Here is a 27,068-nt window from a genome sequence, read left to right as displayed (position 1 = left end):
TTATACGAGTTAATAACAAAGGCGAACGCGTCAGAATTATATGAACATAATGATGGTAGCCGGCTTTGTTAGCGCAATGGTTAAGGCGACAGAAAGGTAAATATATGTTTGTGATTGTTTAATATTTGTGATTGTACTAGGTAAGACTGTAAAATCTGACATAAAAAAATAATTTCAGTCACGTCAGTAACCAAGCTGGGTAAGACCGGTTGTCTTGTTGGATGATTACTAAGTTGGTCACTGGCCAGTCGATAGGCTTAATGCCGAGGACCGTGGTTAGGTCGGAGTCCACGTTAAACTGTTGCTTCAGTCCAGATATCTCCTCGTTGGTAAAAAGGAGACTTCAAAACATATTTAAAAAAAACAATCGTATAAAGAAAATAATATTAGAAGAAGAAAACTAGAATCACTATATAGCAATTTGTAGTACACGCGGTAGGGTTACCTTCAGGTGCTGCGAAAAGTATATAGATAGAACATCTGATAACTCTCAGAGTCACGAACGGAATGAACATCGAGGCGTCACGTCATCCCCAACTTCACCACCCGAGATTGTCACATCGTACCCTCTGTCAGTACCACGTGTTGCCATCTCGTGTGTGCTAACTTCAGGAATGTGCAACGCATCGAGGTGACCTGTGGGCCGCTGACCTTAGGGCATTAGTCAAGGCGAAATTATGGTCCTCCCACTGTTGCGAGAATCAAGCTCAGAATCTTGCCGGGTTATAGTCGAAAATTTAGTTTATTATTGTTTTTAATTGTGATTGTACTTAAGGCAGGATCATCTCGGGCACGTCAGTAACCAAGCTGGGTAAGACCGGAACGAATATCTTCTGGAATAATCGTGAAGTTGGTTACTCGCCAGTCAGTAGGCTAAATGTTGTAGACCGTAAGTCGGGGCATACGTTAAATACTAGTTCTAGTGCAAATTGGAGGTATGGCAAGTTTGGACAAAAACCGATTATGATTATACAAGTTTGCATTTTACATGTTTTGTAGAGATAACAAATTAAAGTGTCTGCCTTATTGGAAGATATCTTTCAGCTGTGAAAGAAAAACACAACACATGCGATATTTTCATCCTAATATATTGTTACATAACAACATTCGAGATTAACAGGAATCATCTACCGCCTTTGTTGACAAGATATTTAAATTTTCGCAGGCAATTTATTCAGTTTCATAATATAATCATTAATTAAACCATTTTGAAGTTTTCAGAATTCTAATAATTTGATGTTTACGAATACAGAATAGCCAGAGAGGACTTGAACTGAAGAATTAGCTACTTGCAAGAGCGAGAGCCTAGAATATTGCATAAAAAAGCTTGAAAATTTTACATTATTTTGTTATTCTGTTATATTGTTATGGATCAATTATGGGATTGTGCGACCATGGGTAAATCATCTTCCTCTAACTGCACTGTTTGTTTTCTTCCATTATATCTGTAAGTATATAGTTGGTTAAGTTGGAAATTATATTTAAGAAATTCTTACCTATATAATAGAAACGCCACCAAGTGTATAATTAAAACAATAAATAAAAACAATAAAATGTAAAAATAGGTGAAAGATGTTGCTGTTTGCACTGGGTTTAGCGTTTGAATTGATGTTGAATTTTTTTTTCGGTAACTGTATGATTGGGTTATATTATGTTCCACAATCTGAATCTCAATCTTAGTAAAATTACTAAAATACTTCTTGTTAGCAGATTGAAGTAACAACTCATATGTTTTGTTATAAGTAACATTAGGCACCTAAAATACAAAATACATTAAGTACCTTGAAATGAAATTAACTAAAAAATTACATGCCATAGAAATACATACTGAAAATGTAAATTATATTAGGTATTCTCCTTTGAGCGTAGTGGTGTGTAAGCGTACAAGAACGGTTAAACAGCCTTAAAATTGAACCGCATGAAAAAATCGTCGCCAAAATACAAAATATAATCTTGAAATATTTTCAATTATTGGAAATAGATTTAAAAACAACTCTGGGCTAGTCCTACTGAGCAATATATTAAGTGATATTTTTAGTTTCAGTATCTTATCGACACATTTAGATAATATATTAATTAAAAACCAATTCGAAAATATTAAGTTGGTATGTATTCTGACCATTTTTTCACTTTAAAAAGGATTTCTTTGAGAAAAATTAATACGACGTATGCTAATCAAAACATTTCATATCATTTTTCAAAACTTAGCGATAACCCGTCGAAAGAAAGAACCATTCTTTCAGTAGCGATCCATTTTCGCACTAATTCAGAATTTCGAAATCGGATTGTACCCTTCACAACTCTTGTAACGTGTGACCGAGGGTCTTCATTTAAGCGGATGACATCTGTTGATCCCATTATATGCACAATAATATTTTCCTCCTGAACTAACCCATCATTTTTTAAGCTTATGACTACCGAAGTAGTACAATTTTTATGGCCAGTAACAATATGCTTTTGAATCTGTTTCAGATTGACGATATATATATATATATACATATATATATATATATATATATATATATATATATATATATATATATATATATATATATATATATATATATATATATTCGATAGTCCATATCTCGGAAACTATAAGAGATAATGCAATTTGGTAATCGACAATGTAATTAGCATGCCGAATATTACTTGGAATGTAAATTGGAATGAAATCGCTAATTCATAAAACCATTTTACAATTTTGGCCCAAGTTAGAATCAGAGGCCAAATTGTAAAATTTCTATAATCCATATCTCGGAAACTATAAGAGATAATGCATTTTGGTAATCGACAACGTAATTAGCATGCCGAGTATTACTTGGAATGCGAATTGGAACGAAATCGGTAATTCATAAGACCTTTCTACAAATTTGGCCCAAGTTAGAAGCAGAGCCCAAATTGTAATATTTTCATAGTCCATATCTCGGAAACTATAAGAGATAATGCAATTTGGTAATCGACAACGCAATTAGTATGCCAAATATTACTTGGAATGTGAATTGGAACGAAATCGGTAACTCATAATGCCATTTTCCAATTTTGGCCCAAGTTAGAAGCGGAGCCAAAATTGTAAAATTTCGATAGTCCATATCTCGGAAACTATAAGAGATAATGCAATTTGGTAATCGACAACGCAATTAGTATGCCAAATATTACTTGGAATGTGAATTGGAACGAAATCGGTAACTCATAATGCCATTTTCCAATTTTGGCCCAAGTTAGAAGCAGAGCCCAAATTGTAATATTTTCATAGTCCATATCTCGAAAATTATAAGAAAAAATGCAATTTGGCAATCGACAATGGAATTAACATGCCGAATATTACTTGGAATGTGAATTGGAATGAAATCGGTAATTCATGAGACCATTTTACAATTTTGGCCCAAGTTAGAAGCGGAGCCAAAATTGTAAAATTTTGATAGACCATATCTCGGATACTATAAGAGATAATGCAATTTGGTAATCGACAACGAATAAATCGTGTAACTCTGTTAGCCCTCCATGCCCTCCTTTCTTAAAAGTACCACCTTTAAATAGTTGAAACTAAAACTGGCAACTTGAATCAGCACTTTTTTTACGTTTTCATACAAATTATAAAAAACTAACTAATAACCTCATAAGTATAAATCGGTAATAAGGTGTTATTGAATATCGTCTGTTGGAACTTCTCCGTGATATTGGTTTCAGTGTTTTTCAGAAAAATATAGAACAAGTCGATGGTTCCATTGGGAAAATACGGATATTTCCAGGTAACTTTCAATTTACAGCCTGACGTGCAATTTATTAGTTTATATGTTACATTTTCTGGGGACGCGGGAACTAAAAACCATTTTGGATTATTGAAATTCTTATTATGGATATGGATATATAAGTCATGTGATAAAATTCTAAATTTTAACCTTTTTCCGTTGCGTAATCGGAAGTATGTACCTCCTTTCCAAACCAATCAGTGTTATTATTCCTAGCCGACAGTGAAAACATATATTTTCTCCCCACCAATAAGTTTTCGACTTGCAAACAATATTTATTGGTCCATAATAGGCACTTCTCTATTGGCTTATTAATAACTATCCTTGTTTCCACAGCGTCTTGATCACATATTGATACTCTTACTTGAATGGGTACTCCTGTTATATTTAGAGGCAGTTCGTACCGTAAATAGGCAATATTTGATCCCATAGCGTAAATACTCAAATCTTTTACTGCATGGGCCACTAAAACATAAAAATTGTTATTGTTTATATTAAACTGAGTAATTATAATTATAACAATAATAATAAGGAAACGAAAACACAGTTTGGGACTTCAACCCCAAACCCCAAAGCATCCGTGGTTTGTCTGGTAAAGCGATCTTTAATTATATTAAGCGCTTACATGTATTTTGATCATCTCTATCTCTTGATGGTTTCGACACTTAATTCCATAAAACAATAATTCTTAATTTGGTCGTAACAATTGCATTGTTAAGACTTACTGAGTGGGAATCCGCTCGACTCTCAAAAGAGGTTCCGAGAGTTTGAGGGCTTAACTGTTTCCAGACGTCTATATGCAATTTAGTATATCGAACATGTAGAACAATTCTGCAACATGAACTCACTGAATATACCATGTGGAACCGCTAAAGAATCACCGGCTATCACTGTTCAGGAAAAATGTCGAGTTTTTTTGACGTATTGTGGCTGACTATGACAAATGACTCTCAGGCGACAAATTCCAAGTGAAAATGGTCATCAGTTAGACCAGAAAAGTCCTTCATATCGATGAACGATGCTTTATTGCAAAAAAGAACGAACGATACAGCGAGTAATAGACGCAAAATAATTCCTTTGCGATTTCTTGCGAATTGTGAATGATACATTGTTGCAATTCGAAATGGAAAATTGTGTCGCACCTAGTATATTTATTAGATATACTGCCTTCTTATTGACACTTTAGTCTTTGTTGACACATGTTGCTAGAAAGCAGTAAAAATTATAGAAAACATTTTGAGTAGTTGTATCAACTTTTATCAATGAAAATTAGTAGAATACATGTTTTACAATTTAAAAATATTAAATTGTATTCAATTAAAATAAAACAATAAATACTCTTAATAGACCAAATAATAGTTAAATGCTGGCTCATGTAACGTATAACTATCAATATTTTCTAGCTTCATCATCGTTAGCTTGATGGTTAGCTGTAGGAATGGAATAGATTTTGAAGAATTTGAAGACACAACTTCCGCATGTGCCATTTGTGATTTATTTAGAGTTTTTGCAATCAACTATCGAAAATATATGCGCTGATAGAACATCTGTCAGCAGCTTATAATAATGAGAGACATCTTCTAATTATTAAGCGCCAATACAAGGGCGTGTTTCTTGAATTTTGCATTTTTGAAGAAATGTTTTTCTAGAATAAAAGTAGCCAATTATTTGTCATAATATCATGCATATTATCTTTTGTTTTCAACAAATACCATGTCTGATAATAGAATTGTTTAGTTGTCTCAATCTGGTGCTATATATATATATATATATATATATATATATATATATATATATATATATATATATATATGTTTATAGAAAATAAAACACAAGAAGAATTTAAATACTAATACAATGTCTAAGTATCAATCAATATAACATTTCATTGGTCGGCTAAGGATTAGTTTATTCAATGTTTTTTGTACATACGTCATCAAGATGTTTAATGTATTGCCTGCCGCAATTTCTAAATTTGTTTCAGAATCAGACAACATCTTCCTTCTCCTTTTATTGTGGTTAAAAAGAGACAGAATGCTGTCTGATTAGTTCGACCACGTAAACTAATGAGCCTGTCAAGGTCGTCAGGTTGTCAGACGTACGCAATATTCCTGAAAGTAACAGTCATAAGAGATTATAACTCTATGAGGAAGTTGTTTCTTCGAATCCTTCAAAATCTAGTCCATTCCTACAGCTAACCATCAAGCTAACGATGATGAGGCTAGAAAATATTGAAACAGATACACATTTTCATACCCTCAAACAACAAAAGATATTTTAAATGGATTACATAATTTCATGTGCTAAATGAGAATGTTAATTTTATAGCAAAGAATTTTGAGACCCGTTTTTACATATAAGTAAAGCAATATATGAATTGCATTAAATTATTAAAGTTAATTGTGTTACCGAACATTTGAGAATACAAATAGAAACAAACGAAAGCCATGAGAAAGAAATTGATTCCGGAGTTTGAAAAACTTTTAATTTATACTGCATCAAAGATAATGAATACTTTAACTAAAGGTATGAGTAAATGATATATAGAACGATTATAACGTTGAGCGTTGGAAGGATGATTACCACAAAGGACATTATAATATAGGATATATATATACCATAGAATACATTATATAACAGAACTGAAATTCATAGATGTAAGAGGAAACTTCAAATAGAGGCACTATAAGAGTATATAAAGAAAATAACTTAGTAGGTGGGGAGTCTTGCAGAGTGTGGAAGGGTCTGGGAAACAAGAACGACGAGGAGAAAGACTACAGGAAAATACTATTGAGAAGAGAAAAAAGCAAGAATATTTGGAGCAAGAATATACAATATAAAATATACAAATCCAAAGCAGTATTACAAGAGGTATACATATAAATATTATTAGCGATTTATTGTAACTTTTTTATTATCAGTATAAATGAAATAAATAAAAAATAAACTCCATATTTGCAAGTGTTTGACTTAAGCTCCATCTGACCATTGGAATTTCGACATTTATAACCATCAATTTCTTCAGAACTTGTTATTTGAACACAAACTTTTTTGAGTTTTGTGACATGAAAACTCTTGAACATATCTGCACGAAGATCGTCATGTAACCCACTGTAAGATGAAATATTTGATCATGATGGATAGCGCATAATTTGATCAAAAAATATAGGCGATGGGTCTTGGGTCTATTTATATAAGCCCCAAAGACTGTATGGGTCTTCCAAGAGGAGCCCAAATGCTGCAAATGACCAATTCCCAGAGACGATTCTTGCGCTAAGCACGTCGAAGCAAAAGATATTTCTTCTGTTTATTCGGAACAACTATATCTGTGACACTCGTGCCATTAAGTGCTTCCTGAAATACGAATAAGTACTCGTCGTAATTATGCAAGATCTCACACGTCGGTTAAAATAACAAATATTTGACTGGCCCAAAGGTCATTTAATGATCCATCCTCCATACACTCCTGATTTGGCACCAAAACACATTTTTGTTATTTCTGCTTATCCTGAAAATTTTATCAGAATGGAAAATGTGTGTTAAATGAAGATTGGTTCTAGGGTATGCAAAAGTGTATCATAGGATCATTATAGAGAATACTTTGAAATAACATAAGCCATTTTCGATAATAAATTACTGTAATTCCATTGTTATGGTCAAAATATAAATGCAACTCTTGTATTTCCGTAAAAGGGTATTTTACGAGCGTCAAGAAAATCTTACATCTTACTAGAGTTCAGATCTATAAATCAGAACATCATTGAGATCCGTGTACAAAAGTTGATGGGAATTATACTGAAAAATGTCAATTTCACCCTTTCGAACAATCACCACATTGAAAATCCCATTTCTATTGTACCAATTACAATATCTGTAGCACTCACCACCTGGTAATGTTGTAAAGTTGTACTGGATCTTTTGATATCCTTTTGTTAACATGGTAACGTTTCTAGCAACTGTTATTTGAATAGTATGAATAATAAATGGCCTTAAATCGTTAAAATTATATGAATTATTTGTTGATTCTATATTCCTGTTTATATTATATTTCGGACTAGTAATGGTTAAGTTGTATATTAGTGAACCCTTTCGTGTGTTACAACTCGGTTTTGCCCATGAAATATTTACACTGGTATTAGTAGGTTGTATGTTAATATTATTTGGCAACTCCTCAATGGTAATATTATCTAAAACAGAAAGTAAATAATATATATATATATATATATATATATATATATATATATATACAAATAAATCACAACAGTATAATAATATATCACATATACATTGGTTGTACTTATCGGATGAAGTAGAATTTAAAAAAAGGTTTTATTTTTCAACAAACATACTATCCCTTAAACTGAAAACATTTAGTACAGTGCTTTATCATTTTTAATTGATTCCAAATAATTAAGGTCCCAAAATAAGCGTAGTAATTTTCTTAATATATTTTTCTTTTCAAAAACAAATATTTATTCAGTCTTTGATACTAAAGTCTTCCAGATTTATAATCGTTTGCGGAAGTTATCATTTTTACAAATATATCATATAGACCTTGTTTTATTACCTGATTCCAAAGTATCTATTCGTAAGTATAGCCGTGTCTTGTATATTGGGGTAAATATAGTTATGTTGTATTTAGTTTTCGGAATTAAGTTGTTTATTTTGAATTCGCTGCAATTGCTGGATAAAAACCCCATCGATCTAAATCGTACTGAATTACTTAACTTCGTATTGCAATCATCTATACCCTATAACATAATATTATTTGTGCCACACCATGGAATATATTCAACAACGTTCAGTAGGTTTAGTTGTTCGACAAGAAAAATATGCTTTATAGTTTAGAATATATTTTGAAAACATGTTATAATTAAATATTAAATATCATTATTTATAATTAAATAGTGAGTGTAAATGCAAGAGGGTGTCGTTTTTTCACTGCTTTAAGTATAGTGGTATATGCATTGTGCCACAAGTATGAAAATACCAAAGTTCTAACAACTCATTGGTTTCCCATAATTAAAAATTTGGAGAAGAATCGGGTTAGAGCTAGTGCAGGAGTTCTAGTACTTAGGATCTTTCTTTAGTCTTGTATTCGGACTTTCAGTGAGCAATTTACCTGTTGGAATCGAGATTGTGGAAAGAAACCCAAAGAATGGGCGAAAGACGACTCTTCAATTTCTGGACAATATAACTAGGAATTAATGTAAGAAATGCTTGAGGAAAATTGTAAAACCTTTTCGGAAGAAGATATAGTTAATAGATCTGAAAAGACATGTATCAGTCATGCGACCCAACGTCAGCATATTGGCAGAGAAGTAGCTCTCTGTAAGCGCCGACTATGGATTGATGACTATGGATGATGCATCACCTCAGACGTGTCCTTCCCCAAAATGCATTCATCTTGAGGGATTCAGGTAAGAAGATTAAGCAAATGAACAATAAGGAAGCATAAATTTAAAAAACAATCAGAAATTCTTGCAGAATTCCCCATAAGGTATCAAGAAATCATATTGGCATATTTAGAAAAAAAAGGAATACAAAATAAAAAAGATATGAATCAAGATAATCGAAAACGATCTGTAAAATAGGAGACTGATATTGTCTATGGCGGACGTAGTAAAGAATGCTAGTTCTACGGCACCAAAAGCAACGTTTTTGTTATGAAGCAGAAGATTGATATTGATAATATATCGCGCTACCTATGCATATCCACAACAGCTAATAACACAATCTAAAACCTAATAACATAATTTCTTATCGAATTTATATCTTATTAAACAACCTAATTTACAAGGGTTGATCCAGAAATAATATTCCCAAATAGTCAATCTCAATTCCCCCGGCAGGGCTTCGCTGTAACTTTCAGTGACTTTCTTCAGGATCGGTTGCCATCCTAGATTCCTACCATCGTTGGAAACCATTGTCATACAAAAATCAATTCTTGACATTCCCCACCCATCTTCCAGTCCAAGCCTCACGCCTAGTGACTATCACTTGTTCTGCAATTTAACGGAACATTCTTCGTTAACGGGTCGATGGCGTAATTTTATGATAATGAGATACAGAAATTGGAGCATCGTCTACAAAAACATTTGAAAATATAGGGCGATTATGTAAAATGAAACTAAAGCAAAGTTACTTTTTTCTGGTCATGTCAATTTGTATGAGAAGAAATGATGTTGTCTACTTATAAAATTGATGGGAACCTTATTAATGGGCCAACCCTCGTAGTCGGCGTGTTTAAAAGCATCATACTTTTAGCTTGCCATATTAAATTTAGTAATTTTCACATGGAGACACTTCTGTTTTGGCAGTCCGCATGATGCTTTTCAAACAACCTAATGAATTCAGCTATCGATGTGGAATCAACCAAGCTATGACATTTTGTTGTACTCACATGATATGACAAGAAATAATAGATTGGTATATTATGTGGATTTTCTTGATTCCAGCTCAGTTTGATAGAAGTGTCCCTAGTTACAACATCCACATGGGGAAAAGCTACAAACAAAACAGTATTTGTATAGAATGTGAAATAAAAGTAAAATTATTTGAAAGGGAAAATGCGAAAATCCAAAGAACTTTCCAATCCAAGAAAATATCCTGTAACAACGTTAAATTCTAAACAATGGTTTTCTGGTCCTTCTGTCTGTTCTTATTATCTTTTCCTATATATTATAACCAAGTTCACGTTCATTATTGTTAATCAAAAATTAAAATATATAGAGAGCGGCATTCAAGACAAATTTCTACAATTACGAATATAATTCAAAGATTTTGTCTGTCGCATTTCTAGATGTGGCCCATGCTTTTGTTAAGGTGCGGCATGAGACTCAATGTAAAGACTCATCAGAGTAATCAAGTTGCAAATGTCACTACTATGCATACAGTAGGTGGCCAAATTATTAGGGACAATATGATGGATAAATGATTAACGTCCAACCATAGAGTATATATAGAGGTTTTACTTAAATAGGCGAGGAAATATTTTGCGTTCCATTCAAAGCTGGCTCCGAGACCACTTTTTGATTGGTTCATTTCAATTGGCCTACAACGGCATTTAATTGGCTCATTTCGATAACGCGATTGTTTGTTTCAGTTTGTTTACGACACCATTTTTGTGTGTCTAACATAAAATACAATTAGCATTTTTGTGTCTTAAATATAATCACTATTATTTGATTATAATGAGTTAGCCAGGAAGCCAGAAGTTAGCTAGATTAACGATATGAATGTGACTTAGCATTGCTTTTGCCCGGTGCGTATACAATTATTTATATAGTGCATGTGCCTTCATATGTACTATTATTTACAGGAATACAACAGAAGAAATCATGAAAATATTATATATAGTTACGTCAAGTATATATGTCAAGTATGTCAAGTGTGACGTATATTGATTGAACTCTTTTTATTGCCGTTCCATAATTTTCACAATAACATTGTAGTAATAATTATATGTCGTCTCATTACATTTTTGTGTTGAACAAGTATGTAAAATATTAACATACACAAACTTTCAGCTGTGCTGCTCTGCTTTCAGTATGAGGGAATAAAAAGACAGAAACATTAATACAACTTATTTTAGCTTTTTGATATTGTTGATAATATTTGTATTTATACCGAATTTTATATTAATAAATGATTTTGAAAAACTATGTTTTGGTTTTATTTGATATTTAATTGGTCAGTGCAATGTGACGTCAGAGGTTAGTCACGTGATGCCTATGAAATCGTCTACCAATTAAATGCTCACCTAACAAAATATTTTCATTACAGGTATCTGTGATGGTACACTCTATATCTTACTCTATGCCTTCAATTAGATATCTTATATTTTTTACTTGTATCTCTAATCTCTTGAGATCGTAAAAACTAAAAAATATACCTATTTTAACAGTTTTATAAGCTTCGTTTTAGTAATTTTAATATTATTACAGAAACAATAGAATTCGTTTTAATATTCACTGATGCAACCCTTTGCTGTAGTAAGAGCTTCTATGCGTTGGGAGATACTCTGAATACATGTCTTCGCATATTCCTGTAGTTCTGCTGCTTGGCGATACTGATTTCTACTGAAATTGTTTGTTTGGTGAGTTCCGACATGTTTTTATGGAATTAATTTCTGATGAATTCCCTGGCGGCCAAGGCAAAAAAGTGATTTTTTCCACTCCGTATGCAGTAACACTTCTGACACGTAAACATTGATCTGCGGTAGTAACCGTGTTTCTAGTACTCGCTTCTATTGGTCTTGTTTCATTGCCCATTTTACGTATAATATTATTAATTTTACGCATATATTATGTATAAACGTCCCATGCCTTTGGCTGAGATAACAGACCACACCATGACACCAGAGTTTTACCTTCTCTACAAGGCAATCGGCGTCGAATTTTTCACCAGGGCGTTATCTTACAAATGACTTTCGTCAATCAAAATTTAGAAGGTTGATTCCCCGGAATACCATATCTGTAAATTAATGGAATTAATACTGTAACATCGTGGTTGACCGTTTGTATTGTTAAATAAAGTTTTATTTACTCGACTCCAGTCTGCAACAGACATATCTCGATATTGTCTAGCCAATTGGGGTAGTTTCTTTTCCATGCTCTTGGTTGGGCGTATGTATTTAGAAGACCCCCGTCCTATTAGATGTTCTTCAACCAACTGCCTCCGCATTGTCCTCTTCGAACTTTCGAAGCAGTTGTTTCCGATTTTTTGATCAATACGAGATGTGGTGATTTCTTTCTACCACATTTGGCAATGCGATTGGACTCAAGAGGCTTTTATTATCATCTCTCACTTTAATTCGATTTATGACAGACTTTTAAACTCCAGCAATAGCTGCTATCTTTCTCTGGGAATATATGGAGTGCAGTAATAACGTCTGTATCTCTTTACATTTTCTTGAGGACTTACCCATGCTGAAAAGTGTAAAATTAACTATTAATAAAATGTAAATTCGTAGACAAAAGATAGCAAAAAATTATTATACTGATGATTACTTATATTGTGATTATTTTAGACAAAAAAGTCGGTTAAAAGCAATTAATTTATAATATCTAGACAATACAACAACACTACTACAAAGCGCGGATTTTAACGAACAATGACTGAATGAGAAGAAATGTCAGACATTTGATAAATGACACGCCTATACCATGTTACCACTTCCGGAAATAATAACAATGATAGTAATACATATTCACGATAAAATAACCCTTTAAAGACAATATAATTTTTTACATAAAATAACAAAATTACATAAAAACGAGTACTGTCCCTAATAAATTCACCAGCTGCTGTATATTTTAACAATTGTACTAAGTATGGAGAATCAATTTGAATAAGACTAAAAACTATATTGGACGTCTCATGCAATGAAAAAGTAAGAGGATTCGATCAAAATTTAAAACAATGTACTTACCATACAAAATAAATTCTGCCCTTCCCGCATACACAATTACTGCTGTATAAGCAAATCTTTAAACCCATATGGAAGTCTATACGAGGTCATTTCCTTGGTTGGTTTGGGCACCACTACATCTTGAGTAATTTTCTGTTGCCATGGGAAGTATTCAAGCTTAAAACGGTTTTTGGATATTTTGATTAAACATATGATTCCCTTGTGTAGTAGATAATGGTTGGGTCGATAAATTCGTAGCCTGGTGATATTTGTTCCTTGAAATGTCTTCATTCTCTCAACCTCATTAAGATACATCTCTTCAGCTGTACGTACATTTGCAGAACATATTTAGTGTACTCTTTTATTTCGGTTTTGAGTTCCCGGCCAGCTTCGGAGAATGATTCAAGGACATCACATAGATAGTCAGCAAAGGGATGATTTTCTCCTTATTTGATCTTACCAATTTCTCTAGTTTTATCCATATTTAAATTTTACTCAATATCATTGAGATATCTTTTAATAATTATTAAAATGTGACCACTTTTAGTAATGAAATATATACATTTAGCAGTAAAAATAGATGAATAGAAAAGTCTTTCATTATGATATCGTACCATGAATCGCGCTTTCATACCACTCATACAATATTGGAATTGGGGTAGGAGGTGCTGGAATACCTTCCTTATGGTCTGAATTTATCACCCTGCGACTACCATATGTTTGAACCACTCGAACATTCAACACGACGAGATAGAGGAGTTCGTGCGCGCATGGCTGTCCGAGTTACCTAAGGAATTCTTCGATATCAGCATCAAAAAACTTCCGGAAAGATGTATAAAATTCGTAACTAGTGAGGCGAAATACCCAGAAAAACTGTACATTTTTGTAAATTATTTCAATAGCAAATAAACCTGTCAGAGTATTTGTCTCGATCATATTTGAACCCCCCTTGTATGTTCCTTTGTTTCTAGGACATTGCCTAATTGATAGCCGTATAGAATGAAACTTATTCCGAGAAAAATTTCTCAATGAACAAAATGGGGTCAAACCAGCAAAACATAAAAATATCCCAAACATCTTCAACAATTATAAAATAATTTGCTTACTTTTAATGCCATCGTACTCTGCTTTGGTTAGATTTCGATTTGAGCTATTAATTCCCTGACAAGATATATTATCAATCATTTGTCGGTCAAACTCCATTTCTGATCTCAGCTTGAGATAACTTATTTTCATCTCTGCATAACAAAATACCATATTACACTAGGAATAATAATAAATATGATCTATATTTGAATAATGATAGAGACTTACCGTTTTCGTGACAAACTCGGACATCATCAATCGCCCACCATCCTTCAACTAGCTTACTTTTATTTACAAACGTCGTCTCTACCTGAATCTGGATCCCTGATAATGGTACGCTTTCTTGTTTCAGCTTTATTTCTATCCATTTTTCATGCTAAAGATAATCATTGTTTTCACGAGAAATGATACTGTTAGAAAAACTTAATAATAAATAACATAAATAAAGAGTTTATATCACTTGCTGATTTTTACTAATTAGGATTTATTTGGATTGGACATAGCGACTGGAAGCAACCAACTTCTGTGACCCTTCCTTGATAGATCTTACACTATTGGCTATGGACAATCATAAATATAAAGTACGTATGTACTGTGAGGAGACTGAACTTGAGACTATTGTCGAAGGTATACTTCACCCACATGTATCCTAATCATTTCTTACTTTAAAAATGCCGTTAGGAAAAAAAACAGTATAATATATATTAATCAAAATATGTGCTATCATTTTCTACAGCATTTCCCCATCTTTCTGGTAACATCGTGATATCATGACGAAAGAGAAATGTTGGTTTGGCGCCCTCCAATCATCGATCGTCTTTCGCGCTTCTTCAGTATTTCGACACAGTTTGTCAGCCAAGCTATGCTGCATCGATCTGAACTACTTTTATATCTGCATATCAAGCGAACATTATGTGACAGAGAGTAAAATGGGTACCCTTACCTCCTGCAACATTTCATAGAGTGCTGTCCTGTAAGAGGATAACTTTGGGTGTATCATTCGCTATTGCTGCATTTCATCGTGATATCGTTCAATTTGCTCAATTGACATAGATAAATAACTGCAGTAACAACTCGGTTTTATCAGCTTTTAATACATTACACCTCCCTGATGCCACCATCTTCATAGCATCAGGGCTCCCCAGATCTAACTTGATAATAGATTTTTGCATTTGAGATTGTTGTAGTAGATCCAATTTTTATCGTCAGTATGCCAAATACAGCTCTTCATATTTCCTGCCAAGCAGTGAAGCCGATATATTAATGTTCCAGTGTGGTAGACCTTTCCCTCCTTTTGGGCCTATCCCATCACATGCGAACGTCTGGAAAAAGTTCGTTCATCAACCGGTAAGCTGCCTTGTCTGAAAGTTCTTTGAGAGCTTCATCTGTGTTTTCATTCAATAAGTCTATCATATCACCATCGTTTCAAGGTTTTAAAACTTTTTTGGGCTTACATGCCCTTTCTGGCATTAGAATCAATCAACACTTTTAAATTAATGAAACCAAAATCGACAATTGGAAAGAATGAAGCAGCATTAACAGGTCAATTGAAAAGTCTCCGGTCTGACACATAGATGACGCTACTAAAATTAAATCCGTATATTTTTAGTTAGCCTCTGAAAAAGTAATTTCGCACGTTGATAAAATATTGCTTTTTGAAGGGAGAAAATACAGTTGAAGCAAAAAGTTGTCTTGATGCCGAGTTTCTGGACACTGCCCCAGGAAAATCAACCATCAAGGATTGGTATGCTTGGACTTGGTGAAATGAGCTCCGAAAAGGGTGAAGGCAGTGACGCCCAAAAGAGGTTGTTACCGATGAAAACATTTAAAAAATCCAACTAAATGAGATAGGAGACACTCTAAAGTTATCAGCTGAACGTGTACAGCATATCGTTCACGAATATTTGGGTATGAGAAAGCTTTGTGGAAAGTGAGTACTGCGCGACCTCACTTTTGACCAAAAACAATAACGAGTTGATGATTCGGAGCAGTGTTTGAAGATCATCAAGCTTTATAAACCTGAGTTTTTGCGTCAATATGTGGCAATGGATGAAACATGGCTCCATCATTTCATTCGGAAGTCCAATCGGCAGTCATCCGTTAATGGACTGTTTGAAGGATGAAATCGCCGAAAAACTGCCGCATTTGAAGAAAAATAAAGTGCTGCTTTACCAAGACAATGGACTGTGTCAAAAATACATGAATTGGGCTTCGAATTGCTTCCTCATCCACCGTATTCTCAGATTTCAAAAGATTGCTCGCTGGGAAGATATTTTCGTCGAATTAAGAGGTGATCGCCGAAACTAAGGCCTATTTTGTAGCAAAGGACAAATCATGGTACAAAAATGGTATCGAAAAGTTGAAGGGTCATTATAATCAATGTATCACCTTTGAAGGGAATTATGTTGAATAAAAAAAAACTAATTTTGCCAAAAAAATTTGTTTTATCATAGTAGGCCGGGAACTTATCGAACAATTATCAAATGAACTACTAATATCAAAGTCGATAAACTTAACAATTAGGTTAAGTTACTAAACAGTTATTTACTTCGTCAGGTCGCAGTTTCATCACTAGATATTGCTTATCAAAATACGCAATTCTTTAACTTTTTTAAACAGCCCAATTCGTTAAGCTTTTTGAAAAGGGAAAGAGCCTGTTACATGAGATTTTCCGTCAAATGTTAAAAGCCAGGTCTTTTTTAACATAAGTTGATTTGTTTGTCGCTAACAACACATCCTTTAAAGTAATTTCCTGCTTTGCTCTACATTAGAATGATACATAAACAAAGAGATTTCACTGTCAATCATGGTTTTCAGATTAACATATAAAAAACATTAAATATATAAAGTACTGTTGCGTTACATTTTTTTTGCAAATTTGTAATGTACTGCAGGATTTACTTACAGTTGGTTCAACATGTTTCAGTACGCTCCGATGTTTTCCTTTCATATAAAAGAAAATCATGATACACTCGTTGCAACTAGCCACAAACAGTGAAATGCATAAATCTTTGGATGGTGTGCTTATTCGAGGTCCCATTCGCGATATCCCAGCTTTATTTGTAGACAAGAATAGATCTAAAAAAATATTGTTAATGAGTATGTTAATTAGTTTACGTCGTAAAAATGTCCCAACATATAATTAAAAATAAAAATATTAGAAAATATAATAAGAAAAATAAAGAGCATATTAATTTTTAGAAATTGTTTACAAGGTGTTTACAACACTTTATGTTGCGACCCAATTTTATTTATTTATATTTAAGGAAGCCATTTAAATTTAAGTTTACGAATATTGGAATATATTAATCGGCTCGTTGTCCAGTGTTTCGGATGATAGGACTCCAAATACCGAGGCTGTTAGACGAAGCCTGTCGGACTTTATAGCTTATAACACCTATAACCGTAAACATCGAGATGGCCCGAAATCATAGAATTTTCTAGAATTCTAGAGTGCGAAACCAGACGTGTTCTATCGGCGAGAGACGTTCCTAGCTGGAAGAGTATTTTCCACCTCAATATTCTGAACGAATCTGGGTACCGAAAAGAGTTTCTTGGACTAGCTTTGTTAACCACCACCAAAAACCCGCCCGAGAAGCAGCATTAGAAGAAGAAAGCATTAAAGAAAAAATTGTTAAGAGATTTTTGATAATAAAATGTAGTGAATGGAGAATTGACCTAAGATTTGCAACTAAAAAGAATTAGACACAATTAAAAAGATATAATTGGTAAGAAAACGAATCAGAATTAGTAAATAATTACGAGAGTTGACAAGAAAGAATTACTGAAGAATTGAACCAAAAGATCGGAAGCAGTAGAACGTCGAAAAACAATAAGGGTATCGAGAATTAACCAAGAACAAAAAAAACAATAGAATTCCTATATGTCAGTGTTATCCAAAACCTGGCATACGATTTAGTAAGTTCATCGTTTCCATCTAATTCATACTTCTTTTCCCATAACGTATTGATAAGTATCTTTATTTTTATATATATTTTTATTACTAATTAGAATAAACAACTCGTCTTTGGGTATCAATTTACTCAAAGAAGAGAGAAAATAAATTGTATGTAATTTACAACTTTGTTTTCCCTCCTACATCACGATAGTGCCTAGTAAACTACCACTACAACAGACGCCCTTTAATGACAATAAACACTTACTTTCACTTATTTTCCAGACGCCAGTCTGCTCACTTTGCAAAACTAAAAATATATAGGAAAGGTCCTCAAATATAGTATCTGTGTATTCGAGAAGAGTCCTGTTGGTAGTCTTATCCACCAAAATAACACTTCTATTACGACTAAAGCTAAATTCAAAATGTCTCCATTCATCTTCTGAGATTATTTTGGTACTAGACTAAAACAGAATGATTTTAATATATTCTCCTATTCTCCTACTCGCTGGCCTTTCTGGACATGAATGTTTAGAAAGCCATTCTTGATATGAATAGCACGAATCCCTTTCAGATAATAAAAATAACCATCTAATATTACTAAAAGGTATAAACAAATATTCATTAAAATGATGTAAGATTGGTAGTTTCACACCTATTGTCCGTGGAGACTTCATTTCTCATCTTTCTGGTTGAATTTAAATGTATTTCCAATCTTGACAATTTTGGTACGCTTACCTAGCTTATTTCAAGTATCTCTTGGTGGTGTTGCTAAGTCATCACATGAACAAAAGCAACATCTAATAATGAATTATTTTAGGTCGAAAAAATATTATTATATTAAATAATGGAAATAAATTGTAACTTTCGTGACAAATAGTTTTATTTAAGATATATTTAAGTGCTGCTCTCAAAACAATTACACTATCGGTGCAAAAGGTGCGATAAAACTTTCGTGTGATTCCAACAGTTAAATAACCGATTTTGCTATTGATGGGAGAGCATCTCCAACCATATTGCTCTCGCTTAGAATATCCGAAGTATAATTGCAATTTGCAATTTAAAACTCAAGTTCTTGTTCGGTCTTCATCCAATATTGTTTATATTGAATGTTGTAATCACCATATTTAAATTATCTAAACTATGTTTTGGATGTTCTTATAGTAGGTGCATAAGTTTTACTAGCAAGTTATGACTTTCAAACGTTTTTATATTTTGATGAAACAAGCAATGTAAATGTTAAAAATCTATAGTTCGTTTATTTTGACACTACGTAACTTGTGCAGATTGAGGTTAATATTAATAGAAGAAGGTAACATATGTATTAAATTATAACTTTCCACACTTATGGTCAGTGGTCAATTATATCAGAACAACCTGAAAGTAATTAATGCAACACCTGATAGAATCGTTCGAAAACTGACACACTAGTGTTACTTTGAGTGTATAAACGTCGAAAACCGACAAAAACCGAAACCAACCAAAAAAATTTAAATATACGCTGCGTTTTACGACATTTTTATGATAAAAAAAAGAAAACTATGCTTGTGGCATTGGCTGGTGGATCTGCATTATATGATTTTCCAATTGCTAAAAACGAAAGGAAAAGTCAGTAAATGCGTATCAGCGCTGTGTTAATATTACTATGGAAGTAATTAAGGATCATAATCTGCTTGAACTATTTATATAAAGATGATTCCGATGAATATTAACGAAACTATACGCTATGATTATTTATCTGCCTCAATATATAACTAAAGATATGGATCCTCGCTAGCTACCACTTCCATGTTAGAAATACTCCTGTTTAGGTCCAATAAATGACTCGATCACTATTCATTCATTGTTATAAAATCGAAAAAATTAAATCATATTTTTACATCTAACATTATCATTTTAGATACTATCAAAAATCTTACTTTGTAATTTGTTATTGTCTGACTTTCTGTATAGCTGGAATCATTCTCCAGACTCATACGTTCAGAAACGTTTATTTCGTATCCGCCTATTCGGATGTGATAGCAGGGAAAGTTATATATATCCCAATCAGTACACAGGGAGATATCAACAGGGCCCGTGGATCTTACAGAAAAACTACTTTTACTTTTTACGCTTTTGGGTTGGGGATCCTTAAAAGCCTGATTCGTTAATATACTGGGCAGGTCTGAAAAAAATTTTTTGTTAATTATCGTGTGTACACTGTTCAACACTTTTTCGTTAATACAGCGCAAACTCTAACTACACAATATTATATTGTAGTGCTATACAGGTAGTACTATTATTTTAAAAAATTTCTTCAATGAAAAATTAAATTATAAATAATGTGTTTAGAAAATGGCTTTAGTTATTTTATATTTTCTCGGTATATCTAGTAATTCCTTGATTTCCTTCTAGAAACACTTAGATTGGATTTAGATCCCACCTGTTCTACTTGCGAGCTCTTTAAATTCTCTTAGAAACAAAAATATACACTTTCCTACGTAAAGGAAACTTCAAATGGGGACAAAATAAAAACAATAATACAATAGAAAGGAAATGAATAATAAGTTCAAAGCAGTGACATTTACATATTGGAGAAATCGTTTGAGAAAAGCATGATTAAGTCCGCTTAAGATTAAATATTGTCTCTTTTCTCTGGTTTCTCAGTTGTGTTAACTGTGGAAATGTAACCATCGTGCTCCTATTACAATCCCGTTAAAATTGTTAAATAATTCACATAAGCTTTCTCAGAAACGTTGGCATCTTAATATACTGCATGTGTGTCAGTGGTGTTGCAAAATATTATTTATTTATTTACCACATGAATATCTTGCGTCGTGATGTTTTGAGACCTATAAAACCAACACTTTTACTCTGACGAAAATTAGAAATATCTATGTAAACAACTGTAGGAATGTTCGTCTGGTTGGTCGTAATGTGTGTCTGTCGATGCGATTGTTTGTCTCAACACTCACTACTATTTTGCGGAAGAAATTCGAACGAGGCTGAAAACACTGGTTGGATAAAACTTGTTTATTTCGATATTGAATGATAAATGTGGTCGATGGGAGAATGGACAGGATATTAGGTTAGGTGAAGGAAGTACGGTAGCGCTGCGGAAGTGTTACTGTTACAAGGGTGTAAAGAAGAAAGCGAGACGTCGTCGTGGTAGTTTTTTATAGTCGGGAATCGCCTGGTACCAATCCACCAGCGTTATCAACCATTGAAATTGATGTAGGTGTAATAGTGTAATAGACTACCCTAAAGGGTTTTAGCGGTCTCTATGAAACTGTTAAACTCAACGGTTTTAACATTTGTCCAACAGTTTAGAAATATTTATTACTTTTGAAGATTTTTAATTACTTTTAAAACTTATGGTGATGCCATTATATTATATCCCAATTATTGTTTTTTTACCTTCGGCGATTTAAATGTGAGCGATTGTTAAATGAATATCAAAGAACGACCTGTATTGAGTGAAAACCAGGAGTAAATTACGATTAAACTTTCAAAGACCTTAACAGTTGGTCAAAAATGAAAGATCCAAACGAAAGGAAGTACTGAGAGCACTGAATGCAATGGCGATGAAAAATATATCTTCTACGGTAATCCTTAAACTGAAAAAGTAATGGGTTAAATACAGGAGAGTGATCCACGTGACAGCAAAATCTATTAGAAATCATCGTGGTCCGGAAATATGGCTACTTTCGGCACTATTCGTATATTGGTCGGCGCAACGTATTTCGGGGCAAGCCCAATAATACATTGATGTTGCCAAATATACTTCTAGGCTTCTTTATAGATTTAATTTATTTTAAAAACATAACTCCAACTACAAAACATTATATTGAAGTGCCCTGTATACTAAAAATAATATTTTTTTTGTTCTAAAAATTTTAATTATAAATAATGCGTTTATAAAATAGCTTTAGTTGTCTCGTTTTATATTTTTTTCAGTATATCTAATAATTCCTTGATTTCCTTCCAGAAACATCTCGATTGGATTTAGAAACTAATTAGTTCTAATCTAGTTTCTTTACTATCAAGAGTACTGCAAGCTCAGAATTCATCAAAAGAAATGCCAATAAATAGGGAATTTATTCATTTGATTATTAAAGAACTTTATACTGCTTCTTATAAAGTAATTTTTTGATGTTACTTTTTATACAAGGAATGCCTCTTAATTTAGCATTCCAGCATTTTACCTTGTGGTAATCTATATGTTAAGGATGTGGAAGACTTTCAAATTTGGAAGTCACAGGACGAAAAAGGAAAAATATATTATTGCTTAAAGAGTTCTTCAGATAACAATGTTAGGAGTAGTTATAGTAGCTAAAAATCTGTATAATATGTAATTGTCAAGGTGGTAATTTCCAATAGAAGTATAGATGTGTTCAATATCCTCTGAATGAATTTTAGGTAGGGTAAATGGACATACGATAACATAAAAAGGGGTTATAAACAAGAAATTAATTTAAATCTATCTATATAAGCAGCTGTACGATTTGCTGATAAGGAAGAGCGATTTGCCAAAGTTTGCGAGTTGCCAACGAAGAGACAAGCAAACATACTTTCCTAATACATAAAAGAAAACTTTTAAAGGGTATATATTTACCAAAAAAAAAACACAAAATTGTAACATTACTGAGTCTTTAGGCATCCAATTAATTTCATTAAGTATAGTGGTGTTTTTTTGGAGGGTAAGCCCATTTTCTACTAAGCATATTAAACTTGGCTTTAATTGAAGAAACGCTCAATATTATTGTATAGTAATTAGTGTTTGAAGTATAAAGGAATATATCTACAATCAATTTGTTACAAAATGTGAGTTTTTAATAGTTTAGTAAATGGTTTATGTTATAGTTAAGGTTCATTGTTTTATTTACTTTAATATTCCCTAAGCCTAGTTATGGATATGGTAAAATGTATGCAAGCACCCTATAAAATGACTTCTATCGATAGCTCCATGGTATTTACATGATGTGAACTCAATGATGTATAGGCTATACAATAAAATAGTCAATGCCCGTCATCAATATTTATGACGTCAGCGTGTCGCAATGTTGCCGTATCAACTTAGAACTTTGGATTAAAACGTTTGCCGAATTGTAACATATTATTACTAAATGTTTTATAGACATTTGACGATAGAGCCAGCCCGTATCCACAACAAATTAAATTTTATAGGATTCGCTGACATGTTACGACACATCAGAGAATTTTTTTTCCTAATTAGCATGAAATGAGAAGGAATAGAAACACATTTTTAGAAACTGCATTTGATAGTATATTCGACGTCATTTTTGATGTGTATCGTCTGTTTTAGTGGACTTTATTGAACTTAAAGATTACGCCTGATTATTTGATTTAAAATTTGACCTAATATCTTTTTTGTGTAATACTTACCATCCCACCTGCTGTCATCTAAAAATTCGTTCACTTTTAATGACGTGTAATCCACAGTCCAATTTTTCATTTTCCATCCGTCAGAACATTCCTTCATATTCACCGTCAAAAATTTGCAATTATAATCATTTTCTATATCTGGCAGATATGAGGTCCCTGAAAGAAAATCGATTAATAGATAAATGTTTAAAAAATTGGGTTTTGTTAATTAATATGTGCCATTACGCCAGAGGAAATGCATATCAAGGAACACACGCTACTAAATTTATAATAAGTACAATAGTTTTAGACTGGATCTTAATAGTTATAATGTATATTGTTGGATATATAAATAATTGGGTGAATGCGCCTACATGTAATGTTCTCATGTATGCATGGTTGCCTAAGTCAATATTAAAATAGTTTCCTGTAAATTATAATGAACGCTACGGCGCAGGCTCGTGTTAAAGCCATCCGGACAGGATGAAGATCCCGCCATCTTGATTCATTCTGCGTTGGGGCTTTGACCGAAATATTTATCGAAATAAATAGGGAGCTACTCAGATGAATCCAGTGTTTTAATTGCCCAAACAGCTTCATATAATCGGTTCTAACAATATAAAAATATCAGTGTATAAATAAAAATAGACGAGTGCAAGTAAACATATAGTAAGTAATTATTTTATTAATTTAAAATCGTAGGTATATATATATATATATATATATATATATATATATATATATATATACTCTCTTCTCTCCACTCTTCTCTATGTCCTGCAATGAGCCTACTGACTACCTTGCAGGAAGGATACAGGAATCACTAATGGTGAATTTTTTTGGTACATTTATGTGTGAACATTTAGGTCTTTATGCATCAAAAAAAAAACAAGAAATTGTCACGAGGGGTAAACTCTGTATAAGAACCAACTAAATGTTTTTAGAGTAGACTTAACTGCTACTATAAATTTGATGTTTTTTTTTTGCACAGATACAAATTTCGCAATAACAAATGAAATCTACCTCATAAAATGTGTAAAAGCATTCGGCGAACCACAATCTGTACATGTAAATATTTACAATATAAGTAATAAAAACCCCTATAAAGATAACCTTAATATTAATAAGTAATATTTGAGAACAAGCCGACGACAACAGAATATCTCATCTTAACTCTGTTGACATGTTTGTTAAAGTTTGATAAAATCGAATAAATCAACAAGAAATGTACACATTGTAATCTAGAGGTACAAAATATGGGTAATTGTTCATGTAAAATTTGTTAACTATATCTATATATTCATCGGCTTAGCGAAAATGTTGCCTTTTTGCTGTTGATATTCGGCATTGTTGAAGCTTATGGATAATTCATAGGCCTAAAAATTAAAATTAAGAGCGGCCAAATCACGTACCAGGATTAGCTGGCAGATCGGTGACACAAAATATATGAAGAAATATTTTAGGCTCTACATTCATTGGACCAACTCTTCAGAAACGACGATAGATGGAATCGTCATTTCTGATTACGGACGATTCTATCTTGTGACTTAAGATCTTGCTGCCGCCTACTGGAAAATACCAACAGAATAGTTTTCAATCGAAAGTTACAAAATATTTGAAACATAAAACATAGAAATATAGAGGGTAACTTAAGTGGGTACATCCATAACCCGCAAAGATAAAAAATATTTCGACTTGTAATTTGGTGATATCTTTCTAATTTGCCACGTTTGTGCCTTTCTATCTTTATATATCTTTTAATGTAATTATTAGTCGTTTGAATGCAAAATCATAGTATGTTGGTTCAAATAAAAGTGTCTAATTTCCGAAAAAAATGATTCTTCTCTAGCATAAAAAATAATAATATACTAAAACTAAATGTTGGGATCAGCAGTTGCAAAGTAAATATAAATATAATCTTTGTTGGTGTTGACACCTGAGAATAATATCGATATTTTTTAAAAAATATGTTATATTTATAAAAAACAACTATTTATTGTGCATATAGCTAAAAAATTAAAAAGAGAAAAATTAAATATTAAAAAAAATTGAACCGGCTTTAGAAGAAAACATTTCAAAATAAAATATGAACATAGTAATCGTTACGTACATAATTAGTTTTTAATTTTTTTCTTTAAAATATTGTATTTTTCTCTTTTTAGTGTTAGATATTTTATTGGTATTAATTTTTTGTTATAAATTCTCATTTTTGTTTTCAACATTCTCGTTAATACGTCTATTCGGCTATACGGCTATTTCGTTAATACATTGTTAATAGGTGTACAAAAATTCATAATCCTTAATAACGATAATAATCCATCATGATTAATCGCCATAATATCATTGCATTTGAGATCATAAAAAAATTAAAAACGTTGACAAACTTAAAATGTTGAAAATATTATGTTTGAACAGGATTGTGGGGTCTTCTAGTTTAAATATAAATTAGCACAAGGTAGATGCTGTATTGAAATCACTAATTACGGTAACTTACCTGATTCTATATAATTATCGGCTTGGGGGTAATTTAACGGATAGACCCATACAATGGCTTTGTAGCGTTCCGGTCCATCGATTAAACAACTCGCTAGTGTTTCAGGTTCCTTTCCTTTCAGTATATACATGATATTGTTAGAATTGCACATAATAAGTACTAATTTGAGAATTAGTACGATATTTAGTAAATGTGTCATTATATGGTTTATCACTGACACTGAAAACAGAATGCGAAATAACGCATAAAACTGGCTTATCTCCCCTTCCACAATTTTTACTGAAAAACCAATCAATATCTAACCAAATAAAATACGGTTTAATACAATTTTCAGTGTTTTTATCATTTAGTACATTTCACTACCCAACTACATAAGATCACGCGGTTTAGTGCTCTATTGAATTGGCGTTTATTAGCTTAGTGTTGTCCCAGTTGAATATGTGCAAAAAACCAAAATAGGTGGTGTTTACATGGAAATGGAGTTTTTTCTCATATCAGTAACTATTCCTATAGTATATGGATGTATTCACAATACTTATCACCCCTTTATTCTGGAATATTTGTATTGAATATACACTATAAGCCCATATACACATCAAATAACCTATACATATTTTTTCTATTTGAATTCTTTTCTATTCTCTTCTTCCTTACAGCGAACTTTTGCCTCAACATTCATCCCAAAATACTTTGGTTGTAGTTTGGTTGTAGATGAAAGCAATATGTACTGATTTACTCTCTTTACATTTTAATATCTGGGTCCACTTATTTATATTATTACCTGTAGTTCTTCACTTAATAGTGCTTCTTATAACACATAGACACATATACATAATTTTCTAGTAGAATTTTCCATTGGTAACTGTTAATTATATGTTTTTGGCCTGAATCCGGGAAAGGGAATCCTGTTACGGATACCTGGGGGACACCAGCAAGAATAAGCGAATTGGACTGATTATGTGGAGACTGCCTCTGGACTACCCGCTAAACCCCACCCTATCAGCTGATCCAACGACCCTAACTGATACTTTTTCTGTTAGTAATGAGGGTGCAAGTAACCAGTAA

At 32.6% G+C, this 27,068-nt stretch overlaps 2 protein-coding genes and 1 long non-coding RNA gene across 3 annotated transcripts in view; 1 reads left to right on the top strand and 2 right to left on the bottom strand.

Moving 5' to 3' along the window:
* Nucleotides 1–1,227: 1,227 nt before the first annotated feature.
* Nucleotides 1,228–26,212, bottom strand: LOC143196265 (uncharacterized). The gene is made up of 14 exons (XM_076403926.1): nucleotides 26,004–26,212; nucleotides 23,531–23,686; nucleotides 20,065–20,309; nucleotides 18,414–18,609; nucleotides 17,156–17,328; nucleotides 14,479–14,626; nucleotides 14,271–14,402; nucleotides 10,156–10,259; nucleotides 8,320–8,503; nucleotides 7,637–7,939; nucleotides 3,903–4,217; nucleotides 3,617–3,822; nucleotides 1,497–1,756; nucleotides 1,228–1,445 (listed from the first exon to the last, which is right to left on the bottom strand). The coding sequence occupies exons 1-14, from the start codon at nucleotides 26,200–26,202 to the stop codon at nucleotides 1,373–1,375; spliced, it is 2,694 nt and encodes an 897-aa protein (XP_076260041.1). The 5' UTR covers nucleotides 26,203–26,212; the 3' UTR covers nucleotides 1,228–1,372.
* LOC143196279 (uncharacterized) lies at nucleotides 12,053–12,583 on the bottom strand. Its single transcript, XR_013005715.1, has 2 exons — nucleotides 12,300–12,583; nucleotides 12,053–12,227 (listed from the first exon to the last, which is right to left on the bottom strand). It is a non-coding gene; the product is annotated as an uncharacterized LOC143196279 (long non-coding RNA).
* LOC143196263 (uncharacterized) overlaps nucleotides 24,017–27,068 on the top strand; it is a 66,455-nt gene continuing 63,403 nt past the window's right edge. The window contains exon 1 of the mRNA XM_076403924.1: nucleotides 24,017–24,178. The gene's annotated coding sequence lies outside the window, so the exon portion shown is untranslated. The remainder of the gene's footprint in view (nucleotides 24,179–27,068) is intronic.

Source organism: Rhynchophorus ferrugineus, unplaced genomic scaffold, assembly GCF_030347505.1.
Source record: "Rhynchophorus ferrugineus isolate W39M unplaced genomic scaffold, kcgeb_rfMv2 rfM4, whole genome shotgun sequence".
NCBI classification, from domain to species: Eukaryota; Metazoa; Arthropoda; class Insecta; order Coleoptera; family Curculionidae; genus Rhynchophorus; species Rhynchophorus ferrugineus.
This window is presented reverse-complemented; position numbering and strand designations above follow the sequence as displayed.

Bases quoted from the DNA above. Each gene is read 5' to 3' on its own strand.
- LOC143196265 (XM_076403926.1), bottom strand. From the start codon at position 26,202: ATGACACATTTACTAAATATCGTACTAATTCTCAAATTAGTACTTATT. The intron at 14,403-14,478 runs GTAAGTCTCTAT...TTTGTTATGCAG, and splicing joins CCGAGTTTGTCACGAAAACG to AGATGAAAATAAGTTATCTC. The intron at 1,446-1,496 runs GTAAGAATTTCT...ATATACTTACAG, and splicing joins GTGGCGTTTCTATTATATAG to ATATAATGGAAGAAAACAAA.